Source organism: Marmota flaviventris, chromosome 3 (assembly GCF_047511675.1).
Source record: "Marmota flaviventris isolate mMarFla1 chromosome 3, mMarFla1.hap1, whole genome shotgun sequence".
Classification (NCBI taxonomy): domain Eukaryota; kingdom Metazoa; phylum Chordata; class Mammalia; order Rodentia; family Sciuridae; genus Marmota; species Marmota flaviventris.
The window spans coordinates 17,981,162-17,997,978 of NC_092500.1; the positions used below are offsets into that span (position 1 = coordinate 17,981,162).

General features: G+C 45.2%; 1 protein-coding gene across 1 annotated transcript in view; it reads right to left on the minus strand.

The window, feature by feature from the left end:
* The window catches only part of Stab2 (stabilin 2), a 153,398-nt gene that overhangs the window by 128,072 nt on the left and 8,509 nt on the right, over positions 1-16,817 (minus strand). The window contains exons 4-6 of the mRNA XM_027926098.2: positions 8,899-8,984; positions 8,029-8,098; positions 1,327-1,422 (exon numbers count right to left, since the gene is read on the minus strand). Coding sequence (XP_027781899.2) covers positions 1,327-1,422; positions 8,029-8,098; positions 8,899-8,984 — 252 coding nt within the window. The remainder of the gene's footprint in view (positions 1-1,326; positions 1,423-8,028; positions 8,099-8,898; positions 8,985-16,817) is intronic.

The window sequence follows — 16,817 nt, forward strand, 5'->3', positions numbered from 1 at the left end:
CCCCCTGAGATTGCATAGGCTGGCTTTTACTCACCTTGTTACCGCGGCTTAATTAGTTTGCAGTTGTTGAATTCCAACCTTGTCTGAGGCTTCCACTTTATAGGAGGAATTTTATATCATAAATATAAATTTTAAATATAAATATAAATTTATATTATAAAATCCAGTGGATAAGGTAAGTGGTCAGCCTGAGTGCTTAACCTCTCAGCTCCACATTTACCCTTCAGAACCTGCTCTGCCATCCTGTGGGCTTCTCCTTTATAGAGAGATGTTAAGCTTTGCCAGTAGAGGGCGCTGGCGGGACATAGCCGGAGGCAGTTGGTCCTCTTCTTGATGCGGGGCGCAGAGCTGTGCTGCGACTGCTGCAGCTGCATCCTCTGTTCAAGGATGCTCTGCCCTAGCTGTGCACCCAGCCTGCACCGTTTCTTGGTGACCTCGCATTCTTGGCCTGGACCCAGCGACCACCTCCCCTGGCCCTCCCACAGAGACCCTGCTCTTCCAGGCCACACCCCCCACTTCCTCTGCACCCTAGCCCACCAGCCTCAGCTCACCAGTGCCCTGCTGTGCCTGCTAGCTGCTAGGTGACTGGTGGAATGCTGGCCTGGGCCAAACAGCCAACTTTTCTGCCACCATACCCTCTTCAACAAGGTGTGACTCCAGGCTTGCTGATGGCCACCTCTCTCCAAGTTTCTCCATTCTTTGTTATGCCCCAGCACCCCTAGAGATCTTTTTTTCTACAGCTACTCTTCTACCAGAATTTACTAATTTTCATAGTCAGCTTCCCTTGTTTCAATGGCCCCGTGGCTTCTCTCTCCTAAGGGGACCCAGTGTAATAGCCTGTCTAGAGAATTTCCTGTGGATTCAAACAATGGGAATCCCACTTCTCTACTAGTTCCGTGACCTTTGACGGGTCACTTGGCCTTGGGGAGCCTCTGTCTCCTCCCCCTTTGGTGGCAAATGTATTTTGCCCTTGAGACTCTCTGCCTCATCTCCTTTACTAGCTGAGTAGCTTGTAGCAATGGCCTCTGCTGGATTCCCTGCCTGGAGAAGGCCTCCCTCTCTGTTCTCTCCTCCACCCTCTCCTGTAGCTCCACCTCCTGGACCACTGGTCAGTGCTCTTCCCCTCCCCTTCCCACCCTCCGCTCCTTTCTTCTTCTCTTCTCTTCCCTGGGCGCTTCCCTTTTTCAAGTTTGGTTTCCTCCAGTGAGACGTGGTGCTGTGCCACCCCCCCGAAGAACCCCAGTAATGGATGCAAACTTGGACCGTGTACACCTCACCGGTGCCCCTTTGGTCTGGCGCAGCCTTAAGGAAGCTGACAGTGCTTACGTTGGTCACAGCTGGGGCCAGTGTAGGCAGAGTAGCACTCGCAGGTCCCGTCGCCCTCCAGTCCCCTGTTGCACACGCCATGCACACAGTTGCACACTGCAGGCAGAGAAGGGGCGAGTCTCGTGATCGGATATACAGACTCTGCGAAGGTCGTGTTTTTAGGCAGGTGGAGGGAACCATGGGTTTGAAGTTCCTGAGACACTAGTTTGAACCTCGGCTTCATCTTTCCTTCCATTTTTCACTGTACTGCATGCAGGTAATGAAGCCTAGGATTTCTGTCGTGAGTCTTTGTCTGGTGGTGACATTTGTGAAATGCTTCCGGTCAGCAGGGGACCATCACAGCCTCACAGTATCTTTTCCAGTTTCTTAGGACAATGCCATAACTATGAAGCCAGAATCAGACAGGCAGTCGGTATAGACAGGCAAATCGAGTCAGGTCAGATCAAGGAGGCCAATTTGAGTGAGGCTGGGAAGTTGGAGACTGCCCCCTGGGGGACTAAAAGCCTTCAGAGCCCTTCCTCCACCCTATGGAGATAACCTGCCCCTCTCCAACCTTTGGTTAAGGTAACCTGTCCCAGGAATTGTCCCTCCCTACATTGAGTTGTAAAAGTTGTTAATGTGTCCTGGGCTGCTCCATCCTGCCCTTCCCTTCAGCCCACCTGTTTCCCACCCTTTGGCCACCCCACCTTTGAGCATTTCCTGGGCCTCGTCACAAATGCAGGAAGGATAAGGATCAGGGGGAAGAGAGCAGGAGAACAAAGAAAGCCTAAGACATCCAAAGGCTAAACACCTCGCTTCTTGGGATACCAGGATACCAGCCATGGCCCCCTTCTCCCTCCCGGGAGAGGCAGAAGTCCATGTTACCCCTTTTTAAATAAACCCTGCTTTATATGCTTGCCTCCACCTGCTTCTCTGATATTATACTTCAACATGTGAGGGAGCAGAACTCGTCACCGGGTAACTGGCGGGATCAACTATATGACTACAGTTTAAAGAAGGACACATCTGGCAGGGCCGGGATTAGGATGGGGAGGGTGAGGCAGGGTGGCACAAGTGGAGAGTGGAATCTTGCCTTGAACAGTTTGATGTTTTGTTCAGGAATTTTATGTGATCACTGCTCTAGGCTGATTTTGTCTCCCCAAACAATATGGTGGAGTCCTAAACCTCAGGACCTCAGAATGACCCTATTTGGAAATAGAATTCTGCATCTGTAATTAGTTGAGATGAGTCATACTGGAAGAGGTGGGCGCTTCATCCAATGTGACCTGTGTCCTTCTGAGAAGAGAAGATGAAGACCCACCAGAGGAGGAGGCCTTGGGAAGATGGAAGCTGAGGGGGAGTGAGGTTGCCACAGTCCAGGAACACCCGGGGCTACCAGAAGCTGGAAGAGGTGGGGAGGAACCTTCTAGAAGCTCTAAAAGGAGCATGGCCTGCCAGCACCTTGATTTTGAACTTCTAGCTTGGAGAAGGGAGACCATAAGCCACCCAGTGTGAGGAGCTTTTGTTTTAGTAACCCGGGGAAAGTAATGTGGTTATCTGTCTTGATGACTGATGGGGTTTTTTGGTTCCTTCTTGAATTCTGCATTTGAGGTATGTCCCCCTCGCACCTCACCTTAGGCCTGGGTCTATCCTTCCTTTTATTGAGCACTTACTATCTAGCAGGCCTTTTGCCAAGTGCTTTGCATGCATTATCTAATATAATGCTCACAGCACTGTGTGAGGTAGGTGTCATTAATACCCTTGTATATACAGATTAGAAAAAATGGGAGAGAGCCAGATTAAGGTCTTACTCAAAGAACTGGAGAATTAAATTGTTTTGCAATTGTCAGCCTCCCTTCAAAATCCGTGTGCCACTGTTTCTGTTTTAGCAAAGCACTTCGATGTTGTCCGGGGCTGTAGTTTTTAGAATAGATAAGCCCTGGAGAGAAGTCATGTTGGCTCTGGAGATGACTGGAGTGGGGACAGGGGTGGACTAGGAGGGACTTGATGCAATTGCATTCAATTCAATAAAAAAAAATTGACCCAGCTCCCACCTGGTGGCATTGTACTAGGCACTAAGTATATAAATATGCCTCTGGGGATCCAGACCCTGGGGGATACAGGGATGATCTTTGTGCCAAGGCTGCCACTAGCCAGTGGAGGAGGGTGGAGCACAGGAGGTGGGTGCAATGGTGACTCAGGTCCTAGCCCCACGTGTTGTCCTCCCTGGTTCACTTGCCCTCCTGGCTGTATGCCCTGGGCCCTGGATCCTGGTGCGAGCCTCCCCCTCTTCCTATCTCCCACTGCCTCCTCTGCACTAGATCAACTGACCTGGCACAGGCAGCCTTCCAAAACCACTGACGCCACAGTGCAGAGCCACCAGCCAGTGCCAAGAGAGTGTCCTTGGGAAGGAGAAGTACGTGGCCCAGGGATTCCCAGATGATTGCTGAAAGCCCTTGGTGCTCTGTGAATGGGCCTCAGCAAATCTCTAGAGACACGTGAAACTCAGGTGGTATGACCTTAAGGTGGTCAAAGCTAAGGCCACTCTGGCCAGAGGGAGGGTGCAGACATCTCCCATGGTGGGATGAGCTGCTCCATCTCCTGTGTTCCCAGTGTATAATTGTTGCTCTCATTTTCAGCTCCTTGGAGATAGGGACCTAATCTTATCTCTATGATCCCCATCACCTACCTGGGGTCTAATGCTCACCAGGGGCAGATGGGTGCAGTGCTCAGTGAGGACAAAATCCAGCTGTAAGGGGTTAAATCAGCCAGACACCTGGCTTGAATCCTGCCTCTGCCCCCATAATGCAGCGTGGCCTCAGAGGACCTCTGCTCCTTCATCTGCAGCATGAGGACACTAATTCGAGGTGTACTGAGGCTCCAAAGGGAGTGTGTATGTGAGACCTCAATCCATACTGCCTGGTACACAGTAGGTGCTCAGTAAATGCTAGCCACTCATTAACAATGTGGTGTTGACTCGGGAGTCATGTCAAGGGCTTTGCCTTCTGCCCTCCCTGGGAGCACTGAGTGCCGAGGGCACTGGCAGCTGAGTGAAAGCCCTTGGCTGGAGCAGCTCTGAATCATCCCTAACCAATAAGTGGCCTGGAAGGAGAGTGCTCTGGCAGCAGGGGAAAGTCAGCGTTAAAAATAGACTGTACCCAACAGCTGGCCTGCTTCCACTTCCCCAGGACCAACACCACGCTGGATGGAACGACAGTGGCACCCAGTGGACGCCTGGCTGAAAGGGCTTGCAAGTGCTCCCGGTCCTTGCCCACTGGAGCAGCCTTCGAGTCATTCATCCATCTATCATCCATTCATTCCTTGGTGGCTTGCTCAGTGTTGGATTGGTTTTGTCCTCACTTGATACTTGCTTCCCTTGCTCGTGTCTGTGACATGCTGCATGGAGCTTTGCTTTGCTGGCAACTCCACGATATAAATACTACTCTTGTTTTACAGAGGAGGGAGGCTGAAGGAGGTTAAATAGTTTGCCCTGGGACACAAAGCAGTTGGGGGTGATTTCACACTCAGGCCAGTCTGACTTCAAAGCCTGTTCTCTTAACCACCATCTTCTAGAGCTGCTCTGTTCAATATGGCGGCCACTGGCCATGCATGGTACTTAAATTTAAGTTAAGTCATGTGAACTGAAATTTAAAATTCAGTTCCTCAGTTATTAGCCACATTTCAGGTGGTTAACGACGGTATCAAATAGTGCAAAAATAGAACACTTCCATCATCACAGAAAGTCCTACTGGATTTTAGAATATGGAGTTTTGTTTTTTTTCCCTGCATCCTGGTTAAGTTTCTAATCTTCTTCCTTAATATTTTAGGTTTCCAAACCATTTTTATTCTTTTCACTTGTGCTTTCTCCATTGCACAAATAAGTGTGAAGGGAGGCTACTTCCTTTATATGGAGGAATTTCCATGTACATCTGTGCCTATCACACACTAGTTTCTTGGAGGTACATGGTTCATCTTCCTAATTTTTCATTCCCAGTTGTTCAGTTTTTTTGCATATTTTCTTTCTTCTTTCCTTCCCATTTATGATTTATTTGGTATAGGAGGTAACACATGGAGGGTTACAGACAGACTGGGCCTCAGCTCCGGGGCTACTAATTGTGTATATTATGTATAGTATATTATGGTATAGTATTCATCTAGTGTTTATTTGGCATATATAATTCAAATTCTAGTAGTATGGTAAGGAAGGGCCAATGTGATAGGAAACATTTTGTTTCTCAATAAACGGTTGGTTATATTTTAGTTACTGACCCTTAATGTAATGTTAATACTAAAAACATACAGAATACAAATATCTGTGCTTTTTCTAATACCCATATGAAATAATCTTATGTGGAGTTGTTGGTGAAGAAATTAGATTAGGAAACTAGGCAGTAATAATAATAATAATAACTAATATTTATTGTGCACTGATAATCTCATTATGTACTCCCTGAAGGAGGCAATATTATTTCTATTTTTTAGATTAAAAAATACACAAACAGCATGAGAGAGTGTCATGAACATATCTAGGTTTCTACAATTAGTAGCCCTGGAGCTGAGGCCCAGTCTGTCTGTAAGGCCGAGGCTCCAGCCCTCCACGTGCTACCTCCTGAAATCATGCCATTGCTGCAGTGAATTAGATATTCATTCATTCACTTACTCACTCATTCATTCATCCAACCAACTAAAGCTGTGAGAGTCTACCCTGTGGGCAGCTCTGTGGAAGGTACAGGAGATGAAGACAAGGGTGTCTTACCTTCAAGGTATGGATTGGAATGAAGCAATGCCTCCACTACAGAGTGGGCGAACTTATGGGGTTGTGTGTGTGTGTGTGTGTGTGTGTGTGTGTGTGTGTGTATGTGTAGATTTTCTTCCAAACATTTAAATCAAAGTGGTCTACCAAACCTAATTTTTTCCCATAGAACTAGAACCAAAGTGGTATTATAGAAAGGGCACCCAGTATGCTCCTTTTGGGAGCAATGGCTCTGGAAGACATTGTCCCTACCACACCTACATTTCCTGGGTCTTGCTGATTCCATGCATCTCAGTCAACTTCCAGCACCTACAGCTCTTTGCCTGGGAGTCTGGTGTGAGGCTTAAGATGGCTGTTCAGACTGAGCACTCACTGATGCTGAAAGAGCCAAGGAATTGACAGCTCTCCCCTGATGATTGTGTGTATCAGTTTCTTATTGCGGCTGTAACAAATCACCACAAACTTAGTGCGATGGTTTGCATTTATCCCTCAAGGGTTTATATGTTGGAGGCTTGGTCCTCAGTGTGATGATGGTAAGAGGTGGTGGGACCATTAAGAGATGGGGCTTACTGGGAGGTAATTAGGTTACTGGGGTGTGTCCTTGGAAGAGACTGATGTAGTTCCCTTGGGACTCCAGTTGGGGCCTGAGAGAGGGGTTGTTGTAAAAGAGCAAGACTGGCCTCTCTCCTCCCTCTGGCTTCCTATCTTGGCATGTGATCTTTCTCTCTCTCGCACACATCTACCATGGTGTAAGGCAGTCAGGGGGGTCCTTGCCAGAGCTAGCACTATGCTGTTTGGACTTTTCATCTCCAAAATTGTGAGCTGCATAAATGTCTTTTCTTTACACACTATTCAGCCTCAAGTATTTTGTTATAGCAATAGAAAATGAACAAAGACATTTACTCTCTGAAAACACCACAGATCTATTGTTGTACATTTCTGAAATCCAAATCCAAAATCAATGCACGAAAATCAAGATGTTGGCAAGGTTGGTCCTTATTGGAGGCTCTAGGAAAGAGTGTGTTTCCTTGCCTTAACCAACTTCTAGAGGCTGCCTGTGTTTCCATGGCTCCTGGCCCACTTCCATCTCCATAGCCAGTGATGGCTGGCTGAGTCTTTCTCACTTTGCATTGCTCTGACACTGAGTCCCCTGTCCCCTTCCTACACATTGAAGGACCTTGGGATTACGTTGGGCCCACCCAGATAATTCAGGACAACCTTCTGAAGATCAGCTGATCAGCAACCTTAATTCTATCTGCTACCTTCATTCCCCTTTGCCATGCAAGGTAGCAGAGATTAGGCATCAGAGATTAGGATGTGGTGTGGGCATCTTTGGATAGGCATTGCTCCCACCCCATTGTGGATAAGAGAAATAACTCCAAGATGGTGTAGCTTTTATTACCCCATGTCACTCTCTCAGGGAAGTGCTTCTTGGGATCACCTGCCAAATAAATAATTGTACTCAAACCCTTGCCTCAAGGGCCACTTCTGAGGATAATAAAAATGAGAGGTTGGATAAGCAGGTCTCAGGTTTGTGTGCTGACTGCGGAATCAATAATCTCTGATGGTTGCAGGCAGTTAAAATTGTGAATTCCCAAAAGGAAGGGGCATATTAGAATGTGGGGGGACCTATGGTAGATTTAAGAGTCCCTGGATCTATATTGAGACCAGGATTCAGAAAGACCTCAGAGAAAAGCCCTACAGCAAAGAACAGGAGGCCAGGGAACAGAATCCACATGCCTCCCAAGCAGGCCGGAAGGCATCCTGGTGAGGGGCCACTTGAAGTGTGCTCTCTCGCTCTCTCTCTCTCTCCCCCCTCCCCATTTATTACATTCACTGTCAACTTTGGCTTTCCCTTTGTAGACCTGGCTACATGCAACTACATCCTGGCTACATGTTCTGAGTTTTCCCTTATTAAACAGGCTCTCTGGACCCTTACAAGTGCATTGATTACACAAAAACCGACCTACCTTCCGAACAGGTGGGTCCAAATAAAGTGTCATCAGCGCAGGTTTCACAGGCTGTTCCACCAAACCCCTCCTGCAGAACCACCAGGATGATATCAGACCCAAGGTGACCTTCGGTACCCAGGGAACCCAGGGGCTTCTCACTGTGGACTGGTTTAGTGTTTTTTTCTCAGATATCTCCTCCCTGGGGCCTGTCCCCAAGCTCCTCTCCAGCACCTTTCTTATTTTGTGATGATGCTGGCATGAGGACCTGGGTCCTCTTTTTGCTAAGGGTATGGAGATCTGCGAGAATAAAGCTGCTCTGTCAGTCCCAAAGATATAAATAGGCAGCAAGCAAACAGCCACAAACAGCTTCACCCGAGGGTGCGGAGAGAAGGCTCTTGGTTTTGCATTTCTGAAGGCATTGAGCTCCATCCTTTCAGAAACATTTCTTTGTGTTTAAAAACCTCTAAGACTTGAAACTGGCAAAGAGTCACTTTCATGAGATAAAGAAACTCTTCCATCAGCAGATGCAGGGGGTGGCGAAGGATGCTGAGGAAGCGGTAAAGGGCAGTTGGTGAACAGCTGGGATTATTAATAGTAACAACCCTCCTATAGCCCTGGAGACTGTCACCAAAGAGCATTGCACGTGTGATCACACTTGACTTCTTTGATATTGCATAGATCTTATTTCAGACCCATTTTACAGATGTATATGGTTAAGGCTGAGCAGTTAATTAACTCACAAGAGGGTCCCCAGCCTCTAAGAGGTGACTTTGTTGCAGATGGCATAGTCTTTTATGAACACTGCTGCCCCTCAGATACACCACCACGTGTGCCCGTGTTTAAGGAGGCTCCCGGGTGCCAGGGAGAGGGAGAAGATGTTCTACTTACCTGGCAGGAGCAGCTCCCGTCTCTTTCTATGCCGTCAGCACAACGGCCCCTGCCGCTACAGGGTGACTCTGCTCCTCCTGGGCACTCTAGGAAGTCAAACAGCTCAGAGTCATCCTTTCAAGACTTCTCAGGAGCATTCTGCGGTGATGCACAAAGCACCTACTATGTGCTAGCAAGTGTGCTAGTTCCAGAGACAAGAAATATTTGCAGACCCTTTTGGTGTCATCTAGGGCTTCATGGGGGAGGCAGACAGGAATGTGGGTGACTCTCAGTGCAGTCAGGTGCTTGAACAGAAGCCACCACCTTCTGTCATTTCTTCTTGAGACTTTGCTAACACTTTGCAATGATCTAGTTAAGTCAATCCTCCTGCAACCTGTAGGGGTGCCTGCTAGTGCTTCTGGTTAGCAGATGAGGAGACTGGAATAGAGATCACATGGCTTGCCCAGGGTCTTACCATTTTTAGTTGCGCAGCTGGAAATTTAGTGTAGCCCTCACAGAACCCTAAGCCAGGCCCTTGAACCAGTGTGCTGGGCAGGGAACTGAGGTGGCCCAGGAAAGGGAGCTATTTGTGCTCCTTGGAGAATCTGAGAGGCATCCCCAAGGAGAAGTCATTTAGGCTGGGGTTTTGAAGGTGCAGTAGGAGTTGGTTATGCTTTGAAGGGAGGGGCGTTTCAGGAAGAGAGAAGCAAGTACAGTTTCAGAGTTGCAAAAGGCCGTGGGCTGCACTGGGAATGATATGAGTTTGTTGGGGATGGAACTTGGAAGCTGCCCGGTGGGAGTGGTGGGTGGCTGAGAGGGTAAAATGGATGGCTGGGGCTAGTTAATAAAGTGCTTAGTAGGATAAGCAAAGATATTTTGAGTTCACCCACATGCTGATTCCAAAGAAGGATGCATTTTGCACTTCTCAATTGAACTAGACCTGGAACGGAGCATTTGCCAACATTTATGAGAAGGTCTCATAGGTATTCACTAAATGTTCAAGGAATTCCTACTATGTGCTAAGCATTAAATTTCATGCTGAGACAGAGGGGCATTTAGCAAGACAGTCAAGACACTGTGATGCCCAAAATCAGAGAAGTTAAAATAAGCAACAGAAACTCAAGGTACTACTGCAATGAGGATAAAAATAAAATTCTATTTTCTTCATATACTTGGTATTGGTCCACACTGTGAGTTGACATGGGTTCAGTGACAGTTTAGGTTCTTCCTGTTTAAATAGGGTATCTGGATCTGCAAGCGCCATGCTGAAGTCACGCCATGACCACAAAATATGTTTATGTGAAGGAGGCAGGATCAAATATTATTCCACGCAAGAAAAAGTGTCTTCCACAAAACAGCTAATGACAGAGTTATAGATAATAATAACGTATGTGTGTGTGCACGGCTCACAGAAATGCCCTGAAATTATATTTCAAGTCCACTTTCTAGATAAGCAACAGGCACAGAGTGGTTAAATGACCTGTCTAAAGTCACCCAGCTGGAAGCGGTAATAAGAGACTCATTTGCCAGCCTCTCCTGGAAGTGCCTACCTTCCTGCTCCCCGACTTTTTACTCCCATCATAAAAGATCTTTGCCCCAAGCTTCCCTGAGCCACAGCGTGTTCTGCTATTCACCCTCCTCCTGTCATAGAGTCAGCATTCACAGAAAATGAAAAAGCCGTTATCTTGGTTGGTTCAGGCTGCCATGACAAGGTACCTCAGACTGGGTGGCTTAGAAACAACAGAAATGTGTTCGTCCCTGAGGCTGGGAAGTGCAGGTGGAAAGATCCAGGCGCTGAGAACTTCAGTGTTTGGTGGAGACCCATTTTCTGGTTCATAGGAGGTGCCTTTTGCTGTGTCCTCACATGGGTGCAAGGGGCAGGGAGCTCTTTGGGACTTCTTCTATAAGGACACTAATTCCAGTCACAAAGCTCTGCTCTCATGTCATAATCTCCTCGCAGATGCAATACCATCACATTGGAGATTAGATTTCAATACGTGAGCTTCAGGGTGCAATGTTGGGACATGGTGTAGTGTGTTCCTTAAAGGTTCACATGCTGCAGGTTTGGGCCCCAGTGTGGTGGTACTGGGAGGTGGTGGGACTGATGTAAGGTCTTGGGTATATAAGTGGGGCACACAGAGCTGGTCCCTGTCTCCATGGCCCTGCCAGTCTAGTAAGGAAAACCAGATAATACTGGTTTACATACTGAGATAAAGGAAGAATACCAGAACCCTCCTAGCTCCCTCTACTGGATGCTTTCAACATTTACCCCAAATGACCTAATCCTGAATGGACCAATCGGCTTGGATTTGGCCTCAACAGATGGAGCCTAGATGGAGCCCAGTGGTACCCTCAGTTGGGAGATGGAGTTTGGGGAATTTGGTGAATTTTGCTGGATCCCACGGGGCAGAACCAGAGGTGAGTGAGCTGTCCAGAGAGGGGGTGAGCAAGCTCTGGAGCCCGGCAAGGTGCTCCTCTCTCCATACCACTGAGAACTGATGTGGCAGACAGGAAACAACCTGAATCAGGAAGGAACCGCCTGAGAGTGTGGGGCGGTTGGAGGCAGTGGCTCATTGCTTATTATTCCAGCAGTGACCTGGGAGGCTGAGGCAGGAGAATCGCAAGGTCAAGGAGACTTTGTGAGACCCTATCTCAAAAACCAAATGGGAAGGGCTGGGGATGTAGCTCAGTGGTAGAGCTCCCTGGGTTCAATCCCAATGACTAGGGGAAGGGGGAGTTTCAGGGAGAATAAAGGGCTAAGACCCCGCTCACACAGGTCAGGGGTATTAGGTGTTCCCTCACTCGGAGCAGAAAACCTTGGACAACATGGGGCACTGGGAAGCAGACACAGAAGGATGCCACCTCTCTGGTGGAATAGTCAGCCCTAGACTAAAGGCTGCTCTAGACTCATCCAACAAAACCTAAAAGCAGGTTCAAACACTTTCCAAATAACCTGTGTCCCAGAAATTAGATTATAATGTACCTTTATGCTGCTTTCTTCTTTACTTCCTCTTTTTTTTTTTTTTTTCCAGTGAAGGAATCAAACCCAGGGTTTTATGCATGCTAGGCAAAAGCTCTACTCTGGAGCTGCATCTCCAGCCTCTGATTACTGTAGTTTTGTTTGTTCTAGAACAAAGCTTAAGAATGTGTGTGTGTGTGTGTGTGTGTGCATGTGTGTTACATTGTGTTAGGGAAGGAGTATTTTAATAAAATGCAAGTATATCAAACACCAAACCAAAGTAAAATTTGCAGTGTCTGCATTAAATAAAAAAAATGTCCTAGGCATGAATAATGAAGAGAAAAACTAAAGCCACCCAGAAATTACACGCATGATCAGCAGAGGTTCAAAAATAAAAGTCATAACTGTATTCTCTGTATTCCAGAAGAGAGGAGAAGCATGTTATAGAAGGGAGAGATATAAATAAAACATAACTTGAAATTTTTAGCGAAAATATTATAACTGAGATAAAAAAAAACATACTATGTAGGGCTGGGGTTGTGGCTCAGTGGTAGTGTACTTGCCTAGCACACGTGAGGCACTGGGTCTGATGCTCAGCACCACATAAAAATAAACAAATAAATAAAGGTATCGTGTCTGTCTACAACTAGAAATTTATTTTTTAAAAAACATACTATGTAGAATTAATACCAGTTTAAGCATCGAGGAAAAAGATTCAGTGAACTTAAAGGAAAAGAAATGAAACAGAAAAACTGAGAAACAAGGAGCAGAGCGTGAGAGAGTCGTGGGACAACGTCAAGCACCTTAATATAGGTGAACTTGGAGTCTCTGAAGAGGGAAAAGGAAAAACAGCTTGAAAAATTTATGGCCAAAAATTTCCAAATTTGATGCAATGTGTGAACTCACAGTCCCAAGAGCTCAGAGAACCTTTAGCAAAGGCATCAAAAAGAAAACTGCACACCACAAAAATTTCTTAAAATCAGTGAAAAAGAGAAAATCTTAACAACAGCCAAAGGGAAAAGGTTTTTGACACTGTTGTGAGGACACAGGTACAATGACATGTCTAACAAGGGACCTCCAACACAAGCTAGAGGAGAGGACAGCATCTTCAGGGTACCAAAACCAACAGAAGTGGCGATTTAGAATTCTATGTTCCAACAACGACATCTTTCAAAAACCAAGTTACGATAAAGATTTTCCCAGACACACAAAAGCTAAAAGATCAAGGAAATGGATCTGGAAGAAACAGAATGAAATCAGCTATAAATCTGGATCTACAGAAAGGTGAGGGGGGAGGGGGAGAAGCGGAGAAGGACCAATTGCAGGAATAAGGGAAGGAACCTCACCACCAGCCTAAGAGCATGAAAGGGATAACTAATCTCTATTATTGCTATGGTCGTGAGTCGGTGCAGGGATGCTTAGAGGTGAAAGGATTCCAATATGAGAGATGCAGCCCAAGCAGCATGTGAAACCATTTGATAGATTAATAATTAGATAGATTAACACAATACTACGGTGTGGTAACTGCAGGCAGGTGGGTAGGGCTGCAGGAAGTAGGGCACTGGGGGTGTGCCTTTGGGGTTTATATTTTGTCCCTAGCATTTGTTTTCTGTCTTTCTACTTCCTGGCTACTGTAGCTTTCCTCTGCTTCCCCCTTCCGCCATGATGCTCTGCTTCTTGTTGGACCCAGAGCCATGGAATCAGCCAACCATGGACTGAACCTGTGAAACTGTGAGCCCCAAATAAACTTTCCTCCTCTAAGTTGTTCTTGCCGGGTATTTTGGTCACAGTAATGAAAAGCTAACTAACATAATAAGATTGACTTGATGCCAATAAATGTGATAATATAGACAAAATAGGCAAATTTACTGAAAGTGAAAAACTACTAAAGCTCACTGAAGAAGAAACTAGGTAACATGAATATCCTTATGCTTAAGAATTTGAAATTAAAATCCTTTGCAAAAAATATTCTATCCTAATTGTTCATTGGTGAATTATATCTCACATTTAAGGAAAAAATGATACCAATTTTACAAAAACCCTTCTAGGAAGTTGAAGAAGAGAGAACATGTTCCAGCACACTTCATATGTAGAACATTATCACCCTGATTGCAAAGTCAGACAAATATATAAGAAGCAAAGAAAATTATAGATCCAGATCTCTGAGGAGCATAGACCCAACAATTTATATGTGTATATTAGTTGCTGATGGGTCTTTATTTTATTTATTATTTATTTGTGGTGCTGGAATCGAACCCAGTGCTTCACACATTTGAGGTAAGTGCTCTACCACTGAGCTACACAGCCCAGCCCACTAGACCCAACAATTCTTAACAAAATTTTAGCCAACTGAATCCCAGCAATACACAAAACAGAGAAAACACCAGGTCAGTAACTAAAGGTTAAAAGAAACAACAACATAAATTGCATTCAGTTTGGTGAGGAAGAAATACAATGGTTTCTATTTTCAGTCAACTAATTATCTATGGGGGAAAATTCCAAAGAATTTTCAAAAAATTATTAGAACTAATACTAGTAAGTTCTCAGGATTCAAAGTCAATATACGGAAACCGATTGCATTTCTATACAGTAACCATGAATAATTAACAATTGAAAATGTAAAAATTCATTAAAATAGAACCAACAACCATGAATATCTTAAGTATCAAAAATAGTATAGAATCTGTAAGCTGAAATGTACAAAATACTGATGAACTAAAGAAGCCCTAAGTAAATGCAGCACAATACTGTGGATATGAATCAGAATATTCAATATTTTCAGATGTTAGTCCTCCCTCAACTGATCTATAGATTCAATATAATTTCATCCTACAGGATGGAGTCAATTGTTAGATGCATTTATGAATATGGTAAAAGGAACCCCACAATTCTGTATAACTATAATGTACTAAAATTAAAATTAAATACTAGCAGGATTTATATTTCTTGGTAGAAACTGATAAGGTGATTCTATACTTATATGGCAAAGAAAAGGGACTGAAATAACTAAAATAATGTTGAAAAGGCCAAGTTGGAAGACTTCTACTACCTGATTCCAGGACTTGCTATAAGGCAGTAGCAGTCAAGACAGTGGGAGTGGTGAAGGGACAGACACACAGATCAATAAGACACAGAATATGAGCTCATTTTCTACAGTGATGCAAAGGCAATTCAATGGAGAGAGGACAGTCTTTTTAAGAAACGTTGCTGGAATTATTGGAATTATTATCTACATACAAAAGAAATGAACCTTGATCTATCCCTTAAACCATATGTCCAAGTTAACTTGAAATGGATAATAGACCTAGATGTAAAGCCCCAATCTCTAAATTTTCTCATTTGGGTGCTTTAGGGTAGTTGCAATGTTCAAGGAACATTCTTCAGGTCCAGATATCCATTTAGCAAATCATGTTCCAGGGACCAGATGTTGGTCTTAAAAAGGTTTCCCGACTCCTCTTTGTTCATCGTCTGCTGCCTGATCTTTCATTTTTGTCGCTGTGGTTGTTCTTATGAGCAATCTAGATCCTGGATAGAATGACTGGCCCATTGCATGTACTAGCTCAGTATATTTAGTCCTCACCCTTAGCCCTGTGAAGGGCTATGATCTCTGCTTTACCTAAGAGAAACTCAGGCATACACAGGCTGGGTAACAAGGTCACATAGTCCTTAGATCCAGAGGATTCTCACCCAGTTCTGCCTGACTGGAAAGTCTTGAACTTGTGCTTCTTTGTATGGATTGCTTATAGTATTTAGTGGTTTATGTCTATGAGCCGTTCATTGAATTGATGGATTTGTTTGACATTCATTGATTCCCTGCTGTTATTTTCAAAGCTGCCACAGTTATTTCCCTTTGTACCTTGATGAGAATGTAAAATGAAGCCCAGCCAGCACAGAAAGGAGGCTGTGTGCTTCTTGCTGTGGTCAGGAAGGGACCAGTGAGGCCGGCCTTGGGGTTTATTTCTGAAGAGGTGAGACCCCAACACATCCTTTTCTGAAATGAGTGGCCTTCTAGCCACTCAGGGCCATCTGATGTTTGCCTGTAGGTGTGCTAAGGGTGAAGGCTGGTTGGAAATTTCTGTCTCCTAGGGATTTTCCTGAGTCTCATCTGCAGGGGATGGAAGATTTTTCTCTGTAGGAAGTGCTCCATCCTGGCCCAGCCCATCTCCCAGGGCCTTGGGACTCAGTGGGCCAAGGGTCAGGGTGAGTACTTATTATTAGGACTTGATGTTTGTGTCTTCTGCAAATCCACACATGGGCCCTGACTCCCAGTGCCATGGTATCTGGAGGCGGGACCTTTGCGGGGTGGTTTGGTTTAGTTGAGCAGGCAAACAGGGTGAGCTGCCAGACTCTTCAAAATCCCAGCATCCACGCCTGGGCTCACAGTACAATGTACTATTGCTTTTGTGTCCATCTCTCATTAATCTGTCAACTTCTTGGGATTAGGGACCTATTATATGCACGACTGGAATAGATCCTATCATATATGTGATTATGTGTAGCATATATTAAGTGCTCAATAAATACTTGATTTTTATGAGTTGGCCAATCCTGGAAGGAACTTAGGAAAAAAAGGTAGCAAGAGTGTGTGGGTTTTAGGGGTCCTGATTTGAAAACTTATTTGGCTTTTAGTTAAAAATTTTAAGGCAAAAGTATAAATTTATTTCCTGCTTCTCAAATCATTTTTCTTTCACCTTGGGCCCCTCTAAATAATACATACAGTAAAACTGACAGTCTCAGCAACCATGCTTGAAGAGAGATATTACAGAATTTGCTACGAGGGCATATTTCTGACGCATTGTGAGGCTGAAGTAGCTGATAAGGCTACTTTAAGTCATTATCGCATTTCCTTTGGGTGACTACTACTCTGGTGGTCTCCTGTATCATGACTTTTCTCACACAGGAGATGGGGCCATTATAAACTGTCAGCAAATCATTAGCTGAACTGTTTCTTTAAAAGGAAGATAATCAACTTCCTGCCCAA